Consider the following 9,616-nt stretch of genomic DNA (forward strand, 5'->3'; position numbering starts at 1 on the left):
CGATGACGTGGACCAATTAAGGATGATGCTCGTGGCCCTAACAAGATCCGGTTTATCTTGTTATTTTGCATGAGATCATTTTTCATTTGGACCCGGTTTACCTTGTTAGAGAAGGACGACCGCTCACCTTAACTTTTTTTTTTTTTTTTATTCTTTGTGAAAATCCTGATCCCCCACACCCCGAAATAAAAAAAAAATTACTGGATCCATTGTTGTTAAAACCCTATCTTATTTGAGGTGTTATGAGTTATACTTTTTGGTTCTGATTTTGTTTAATGCTTTCAATCCTGTTGTGTCGGATTCACTTAATTTTCTCCGGTGTTACCCATTTCAACAATAGTTATAACTAGTTTTTTTACCCGGCGCGTTACATCGGGGCAGCTGGCAAAAATCAATCGTTGAAAAATGGGCATTGGTAAAACCCGAGCGTTACGACGATAAGTCGACGCAAATTCAATCAGTATCGGTTGCGTTCGTCATGATATAAACACCACTGGTAAAATTTGAGCGTTAAAAACCAAAAAATTAATTCGTCAAATTAGCATATAAGAAAAAAAAACATTAAAGACGATGTTTATTTGGTTGGCAAACCCGGGCGGTGGTCAAAACCCAAGCGTTGTTGGTCCCGACTCCCGAGCATTGAGGCGGTAACTTGACATGAATTCAGTCCAAAACTGAAAAAACAAAAAAAATATAAAAATTGAGGTGGACCAACGACCATTTGGGGGGGGGGTGTCGGTAAACTTGTGCATTGGTAAAACCCGAGCGTTGTCAGTTATAAGCATTAAATAAGGCCGCGAGTCTACTAGAACTTGTTCAGTTTCTTTCAGGTATGTTATGATACATAAACTTAAACAAAAAAAACTGGCGTTTGATCGATTTCTATTACGTTTATTATGGTAATTGAACTAAAAAAGAAAAACAAAATTCGTCAACCAATACGATGCCGCCAAGTGGCCCAATAAGCCACTTGCGACACCTAAGTTGTTCTTTATATATATAGGAATAATATAAAGATCTAAGCATTTTTCATCTACAAATTAAATCTAGATCGACAAAGCATTTTCAGTCGCAAAGCTTAGCGGTTAAAAACTCAACAGACTCAAATCCAATAACGTCTGGCTAGTGCCAATAACAAATTCGATAACAAAATTAGACGTTTTTTATAAATGTAAATAACGGATTTCATAGTGAAAAATGCGAGCAAATGACTACTATAGATGGATTTGTGATTTTTTTTAATGGTGACAATCATCGATCTTCACAAGCGAAGCTTAATAGAGACCCGGGGAGTCCCGCCCCGCCCCTAGTTTTACCCGCTTCATCCAACATTTTTGAGCCCCTGCGTTTTCCTCCAAGCTTCGCCACTATTGATCTTGTATTACGGGTGTTTTGAGCTTAACTTTAGAGATAGAATCGGTATTTTAATTGTATTTTAGTTTTCAATGTTATCTGTGTTATATCACAAAGCATTTTACATTTAATATTCAAAACGTGTTTATTATAGTACACATCAATTGAAAGGTTTGCAATATTTTTTTCAAGAGGATTAAGCAACTAAAGAATCTTAAAAATTGGTTTAATAGATAACCTACAGGTGTTACAAAGATGAAATAGTTAATTTAAATGTAGAATAAACAATCGAAGAATTAATGAATCAAAGAAACAAGCAAGGTAACTTATTGTAAGCTTCAATTCTAATGTTGAAGTTCAAACAAAATCCAATTTAAAGTTTGAACTAGATCGAGCGGTCTTGAAATATTAGTTTCATCTTAGCAGCCTCTGAGAATGCTTGAGAAGATTATTTAATGGTGTTTTTCGTGCATCTCGCAACATGTTTTTCACCTTTTCTGTCATCTGTTTTGAGCGAAGAGCAATGAAAAGTGAGTAGAGATTATATATAATTGTGAATCTTGTTCTTTCTAGGGTCAAAATTGGTGAAATTCAGTTACGCGCTTGATTCACCAGTTTGACACTAGAAAAATTAAATGGGGTTGTAATAACTATACCGAACCTGTCCAAGACTTTCGGTTGGATAGGGGACGGCTCGACGATGATTGAGTACTGTAGGAGATTTCCGACTTGCTTCTTCCTCTTTTGGTTTGCTCCTACTTCTTGTTGTCATAGTTGGCGTTGCCACTTGATGCCATCTTTTGTTAATTGTGCTTGATATGTTTGGTTCCTTAGAATTACAGCATATTAATTATAGACATATAATTAGCATCATAGTAACAAGTACAAATTAAAAATGTAGCATACTTAATTAATGAAGAAACATGATTTTGTTTTTCTTTTTTTGGTATGACCAGTGGTTTAAAAAAACCGCTTTCACATTCGCTCGTTACACAAACGAAATTAAGCCATGTCTTACAAAGATTTCACGAATTCGCTGGGGGTGTCAAGTGAATTGATCACCACACCAAGTATTTTTAAATAGATTCCCCGTAGCAAGTTTGTATGTCTTCTTTTGAACTGACGTAACCGAAACTGATGAATCCCTAAACAATATTTTCTCTTTGAATTGGTGCAAACGAAATTGATGAATTCATTTGGCACCTCAGAGAATTGTTGAAATCTTTGTCACACACACACCTTTAATTTGCTTTTGCAAAGGTGAAGAGGTATGTACCCGCCTCAACAACGAGCAAGGCGGGTCAACCCACAAGATAAACACATTATGAAGGCACAAAGCCAAAACCTATGCGCATGGCGCATACAAAACATGCTCAGGCATCATCTGCCCAGGCACACATATGCTCGCGCATCACATATGCGCGCGGCGCATCAACGTGCGGCGCATATCACATGCTCATGCATATCACATCTGCCAAGGCACACATATGCTCGCGCATCACATATGCGCACGGCGCACCAGCGCGCGGTGCATATCACATCTGCGCATGAAATATCTGCGCGTGAGAATAAAGAGAAGACCTCGCGCACCCTCAGGATTGGCGCATATCACACATGCACATAATCGACCTCGTCCTTATCCAAATCAGGATTAGGGCAACCTTGATTGTGCACGTCAGACAACCTTCCAGAAGGCATCTTTTTAAGGAGTAAGAATATGCTGATGTTGACAGCTGCCAAATGAAAGGTCGACAACTCAGCATGACACATGTGCTACCACGTGATTACAACCAACGAGAAGGCGCCAGGTGTCCCAGAGGACACGTGGCGCAGTGCGATTGAAGGAGGCCAACGAGGTTGAGCCCAACCAGTGGAAACCCTAGCACTATAAATACAGCATCAACTCCACTTTGATGGCACATTCATACTCAATCATTGACAGTTACAGGCAGTGATATTACATTCAATCATATTGAATTACATTCACTCACAGTCAGTTACATACAAACACACAGTCTCACAATCAGAGGGTATTCAGCTATTAAGCAATACTCTTGAGATTCCCTTACACACATTATCATCTTCTCCTACATTTACTGATTCTCACGCCGGAGGGTTACCCCAAAGAGGACCCCTCTGTCCCTTTCTGAGGGGTAAGTAACGGCGCTGTTCATTTTGTAGGTGGAAGAACACAGATCCAGAAGAACCATCGGTGAAATAGTATAATCACACCCGAGGAAAGTAGATCTGCTACCGGTGAGTAGATCCACGTTTCTTCATTGGCGCCATCCGTGGGAGTATTCATATACTTCTCCCCCACCGCGGCCATGTCCGCGCAGGCCGCGTCGCTCTTGTAAGGGTACTCGGATGGGTTCTTCTTCAACATGCCGTATTCATACCCATCCGTAAACCCTTCAGCTCGGCCCACCAAGCGCGCGGCAGCATTGCAGTCCATCACAAGGGCCTGAAACTCGGCGGAATATTTCATCGCCAAAGCGCAACGAGTCATGCCCTGTGACACCAGCCATTGGCGATCCTGCGCGAGGCCAGCAACAGACGTCTCGAGGGCGGGAACCTGGGAGTTTAATAACTCAACAGTTTCCTTGGTCTTTTCTAGCTCCTCCTTATCAGACGTTGCTGCCGCCAAAATTTTTTCTTTCTCCGCCTGCGCAGCATCAAGTGCTTCCTGGCTGGACGCTGCCGTCGCCAAGGCCTCATCTCTATCGGCCTGCGCGGCCGCCAACTCCTTCTTCAGGCGCGCAACCTCGCTCTCCAGTGATGATTTCTCAGTGATACTCTGGACGATAGCTTGGTCACGCGCCTCCGCCTGCTGTTCCAAGACACGCACTCTCCGCGCGTACTTGGCAACTTCGGCCTCCGCCGCCTGCTGCTTCTCCCGCGCAGCTTGGAGCTCATGCCCGCGCTTAATAAAGGCGGTGTTGGCACTTGCTCGGTTTTCGCTGAGCTCCGCCTGGAGTTTCTCAGCTCGCGCGGCGAGCATCAGAAAGGTTCCAGGCAGCCACCTTAGCCTCTCGCTGGGCTTCCACAAGAGCATCGCGTACTTTAATATAATCGCGACGAAGCTCTTGGGAAGCAGCGAAGAAAGCCGACCCAGCGAAAATATGGTCGTTCAGCAAGTCCGCGCGGGTGCGCTCCTCCTGATACCTCCTTTCAGTAGGAGGCACGGCATGAGCCCAGAAGTCCTCGCATACGCCCATGGATTGGAAGGAACTGTCTTCATTAATATTCCATCTCGGGCGGTAAACGTGGTCACTTCCCTGCAAAACACAAGAAATGTTCTAAGTCATAGAACATACTTATATGGAGGTACGCGCAGCGGAGCAACAAATTAAAACATACCTGCGGGGATGAAGCAGAAAAGTCAGCGCCAGCACCACCTGAAGTTTGCGCAGCGAACTCTTGTGGCATCGCAGGGCTGGCGCGGTCTCCCAAGGAGTCTTCAGCTTGAGCCCCCTCATCCTCCTCATCTTCTTCAATAGGCCTCTTCTCCTGCGACCTGGAGGGCTCCAAACCAGTCTCGCGGGGAGGGCTGCGCGTAGGAGGAGGCGAGGGAGGTCTCGACGCCGCCAGTTCGGCGCGCAATACGGTTTCCTGCTCCTTGGTAATCCCAATAAGGGGAGACTCAGCACTAGCAGGAGCAGGAGCAGAACCAGCGACGCCGGCAACGGCGCCAGGAGTGTCACCAGCAACTTGTGCGCCAGCTACAACTCCTATGAACAAATCAACAAGGAAATATGGTTTATGACTGAATCCAAAAGAAAAATTCAGAAGACAAATGTGCAAAACATACCTTGGCGCAATTCTGTTCGCGCGGCGAACATCGCCATAAAGTTCATTCTACCCTTTTCAGAGGGTAGAACAGGGGACTTCGAAGCAGCCCCCGGCGCAGCCTCAGCACCTTGTGGCGCCTGCGGCTGATCTGTGACCGTCGCCGGTTCTGCAAACATTCAAAGGAGCAAAGGTTTAATAACAATTCAATCAGATGAAGACAAGCAAAGTATACCTATTGCAGGCGCGGCACTGCTTCTCTCTTCAGCCGCGCGAACGGAGGAGGTGACGCCACCATACCTCAAGTGGACAGGAGGTCTGCCCACTCTCACAGGCAGGGAAGCTAAAGAAACCTTGGTGGTAAACACCTGGGTTTCCTTAGGTCCCTTCGTTTGAGCATGGGGATGAGCGACAGGGGTGTCATCTTTCTTCTGTTTCTTACTGGCCCCTGCGCCAGATTTCCCCTTAGCTTTGCGCTTTAATAGGGGCGCCTTCTCTTCCTCCTCCTCCTCCTCTTCCGCGAGCTCCAGCTCGTAGTTTTCAAGCGCATCTGCAAAAACAAGCAACAGAACTGTTAATAAACTTGGGTATTCTAAAGGAATGAGCATAAGTGCAAAGGCTTACCAGGCGCGTCACTGTCAAAGTCAAAATCCAGATCCACTGGGATGAACATGTCATCGAAGCGATCTGGGAAACCAACCTCCCCAGCGCCAAGCGCGACGGAGCCACCCTCCACTTGATCATCATAAGCGGCAAGGATATAATCCTTGGTGACTGCGCAAAAACAAGTCAAGTGATATCAGCAAAAGAATTATGTTCGCGCAGAAAAATAAATAAAGCAATGAAATAAACTTACACAACCCGTCGACTTGGATAACGGGCTCAAGCGCGCTGTCGGCCCATAGCTTACTCATGCCGACCCCCACCAGCGCCTCCTCGCAAATTTTCTTCGCGGGGGATGGTTCGGCGGTCAGTTTCTTAACCCAGGCGCCGGTTGGGTTTTTAATAACATCCGCATCCGCGGGCGCAGAATCGATCGCGCTCATCGTCATGCGGATGGGGATTACACCAGCCCTTATGTAAAAAAACCTCTCAGACCAGTCATGAAGGCTCTTGAATGAAACAGTGGAGCACTTCACCTTCTGACTGCGAGGAATAAAGGAGATCCAAGAATCTTGGATCTTGGGCTTGTAAAAAAATTGAAAGCGCCGAGGGGTGGGCTCCTCGCGCTGTGATTTGCACATGAACTCGAAATGAGTCATGCGCACAAGTCCAAACGGATGGACTTGGGATATATGAATCCCGAAAAAACGTAACACCGCGCCTACAAACCTTGTCATCGGAAGACGAAGGTTGCAGTGGGTGAAAAAATGGGTGTACAATGAAATATAGCCGGCAGGCGGGTCCGCCGCCGTTTGCCCGGCCCCAGGCAACATGCAGCCAAACAGGGTGGGAAAACCCTGAGAGGCGATGAGGCTGTCGAGATCGGCCTGCCTCAATTTGCAGGGAATTTCATTCCACCTTTTGGTGGCTTTGGTCCTCCCTACTTCCTCCGATGTGGTCTCAACAACCCTCTTCCCCTTCCCCTTTTGCTTCAATGTCGACATCACCACAGATTTCACACGGCGTCTTCGAGAGGCAATAGAGGTAATTGAGGGGTTAGACGAGTCTGAACTATCAGACATACAACTGCAGCAGCAAATAATAGAAGTTTCGAAACGATGAAAATACTCAATTCAGAATATGAAAGGCAGAAACTCGAAAATTAGCAACAATGAAGATGAAGATAAAAAATTTCCTAAGGGCCTGCTTTTATAGGCCCAAGAGAGAGAAAAGTGGTAACTGATGGGATTTCACGTGCCCCCACTCGCAGGTGTGAGCCAACGAGGGCGCGGCACGTGTCCCTAACACTGTTGAGGGGACATAAAAACGTAACGGACCTGCCACGGAGCAGAGACGCGCCCCCACTCGCAGGTGGAAACCAATGAGAGCGCGACACGTGTTCCAGACAGCTGTGCGAGGGGACATGAAAGGCAACTGTAGCACCTCGAGCACACGAAACGTCTGACACGTTTACGGCGCACGACACCACCAACCAACCACGTGTTTGGACCCTTCGTTTCAACCAAATGGATAGAACTTCGCGCAACGATGGAAACAACCAGGAAAACGACAAAACCCCATTAAAAGACCAAAATCAGTAAGTCTAATATCTATCTTACCGCGCTCGCGCGAGATAAGACACACATTAGACTGGGGGGGCTTGAAGAGGTATGTACCCGCCTCAACACCGAGCAAGGCGGGTCAACCCACAAGATAAACACATTATGAAGGCACAAAGCCAAAACCTATGCGCATGGCGCATACAAAACATGCTCAGGCATCATCTGCCCAGGCACACATATGCTCGCGCATCACATATGCGCGCGGCGCATCAACGCGCGGCGCATATCACATGCTCGTGCATATCACATCTGCCAAGGCACACATATGCTCGCGCATCACATATGCGCACGGCGCACCAGCGCGCGGCGCATATCACATCTGCGCATGAAATATCTGCGCGTGAGAATAAAGAGAAGACCTCGCGCACCCTCAGGATTGGCGCATATCACACATGCACATAATCGACCTCGTCCTTATCCAAATCAGGATTAGGGCAACCTTGATTGTGCACGTCAGACAACCTTCCAGAAGGCATCTTTTTAAGGAGTAAGAATATGCTGATGTTGACAGCTGCCAAATGAAAGGTCGACAACTCAGCATGACACATGTGCTACCACGTGATTACAACCAACGAGAAGGCGCCAGGTGTCCCAGAGGACACGTGGCGCAGTGCGATTGAAGGAGGCCAACGAGGTTGAGCCCAACCAGTGGAAACCCTAGCACTATAAATACAGCATCAACTCCACTTTGATGGCACATTCATACTCAATCATTGACAGTTACAGGCAGTGATATTACATTCAATCATATTGAATTACATTCACTCACAGTCAGTTACATACAAACACACAGTCTCACAATCAGAGGGTATTCAGCTATTAAGCAATACTCTTGAGATTCCCTTACACACATTATCATCTTCTCCTACATTTACTGATTCTCACGCCGGAGGGTTACCCCAAAGAGGACCCCTCTGTCCCTTTCTGAGGGGTAAGTAACGGCGCTGTTCATTTTGTAGGTGGAAGAACACAGATCCAGAAGAACCATCGGTGAAATAGTATAATCACACCCGAGGAAAGTAGATCTGCTACCGGTGAGTAGATCCACGTTTCTTCAAAAGGCACAAATTTCTTAGATGCACGATTGTTTTCAAAAACCATCTAAATTTTGCAAGTGATTTTTTCTAAACCACCTAATCTATAAAGAGTTCTAAGAATCATACCATTACATTGCTTCTGCTTCGGGTTGCGATGCTCGGAGATCTATCATGCTGCCATTGATCCTCAAGAACACCAGGAAGCGCCGATTCCTTGAATTATTTCATGGAAAAATTAGCATTAATTAAACAATATGTAAAACCAACATTGAAATACATAAATAAGTTAAAGCTACACATGTTTCGATTTGTTAATTACCAGAAACAACACGGTCGCACAATGCTTAACAACTTCAAGATTCATCCGAACATCATCAAGACTCCTGAATATCAACAAAGCATTCATATTGATCAACTCTTTCACTTCTCTTTAATGTCATAAAAATATAATTAAACACATTATATATATGGTATCTATTTACCTGTGTTTTTGTTCACCAAGACCAAAATAGTTAGCCAATGAGGCCATCTTCATGTCACCAGCTCGTCTACCAAACCTATCTGACAAAACCGGTAAAGAATCGATCAACGCTACAGGCTCGGGCGCAGCCCGACCAATCTCCTTAAACGCTTCCGTAATCCTTACACAATCGAACCTTCTAATATTATGCCCAGCCCATATCCTACCATTCAAAATGTTAAATATTTTATCAGCAACTTCTTCAAAAGACGGCGCGTTTATAACCGTCCCTCGAGATATCCCATGACACCTTGCGGGATTCACCCCGACCACCGACAAGTCACCCGGCCGGATCAACGTGCAATAGCTCTCGAGCTCGACTAGCTTTCGTGGGCACACCACCATCGCACCAAATTCGAGCACCCAGAACTTTTGCCCAGGATTTTTCGGAACGTTTGTTTCTAAATCGAAGAATACAATCTCATTTGACATTTCTCGAATGATTAATGATTAATTAAATAAATATAACTTATGAACTCTGATTGAGATTGATATTGAAAGATGAATGTACTGTATGTATTGTGCATATAATGTATATATACATGAAGACATGAAATGCATGTAGGGATGGTTGATTGACTTGTAGTTAAAGTTAAACAATAGTTTGAAACAATGGAGGTTTTCCAGGTAAGAAGGAACAGGAAACCTCGGATTGTGTTGTGGGTTTGTATTGAGGGGAATTTACGTTTCCT

At 45.2% G+C, this 9,616-nt stretch overlaps 1 protein-coding gene across 1 annotated transcript; it reads right to left on the minus strand.

The window, feature by feature from the left end:
• Positions 1-1,760: 1,760 nt before the first annotated feature.
• LOC143617343 (protein NEN4-like) lies at positions 1,761-9,409 on the minus strand. Its single transcript, XM_077089935.1, has 5 exons — positions 8,887-9,409; positions 8,724-8,787; positions 8,531-8,617; positions 2,015-2,182; positions 1,761-1,857 (listed from the first exon to the last, which is right to left on the minus strand). The coding sequence occupies exons 1-5, from the start codon at positions 9,354-9,356 to the stop codon at positions 1,768-1,770; spliced, it is 879 nt and encodes a 292-aa protein (XP_076946050.1). The 5' UTR covers positions 9,357-9,409; the 3' UTR covers positions 1,761-1,767.
• Positions 9,410-9,616: the final 207 nt, after the last annotated feature.

This window comes from Bidens hawaiensis, unplaced genomic scaffold, assembly GCF_021521415.1.
Source record: "Bidens hawaiensis isolate Kalapana, Puna unplaced genomic scaffold, B.hawaiensis_p1.1 tig00053977_1, whole genome shotgun sequence".
Lineage (NCBI taxonomy): Eukaryota > Viridiplantae > Streptophyta > Magnoliopsida > Asterales > Asteraceae > Bidens > Bidens hawaiensis.

What these genes read in the sequence shown, in the direction of transcription:
- LOC143617343 (XM_077089935.1), bottom strand. Translation starts at nt 9,356, where the DNA reads ATGTCAAATGAGATTGTATTCTTCGATTTAGAAACAAACGTTCCGAAA. An exon ending in GAAGCAGAAGCAATGTAATG is followed by an intron (nt 2,183 to 8,530) that starts GTATGATTCTTA and finishes TGTAATTCTAAG; the next exon opens with GAACCAAACATATCAAGCAC. An exon ending in CAACCGAAAGTCTTGGACAG is followed by an intron (nt 1,858 to 2,014) that starts GTTCGGTATAGT and finishes CGCTCAAAACAG; the next exon opens with ATGACAGAAAAGGTGAAAAA.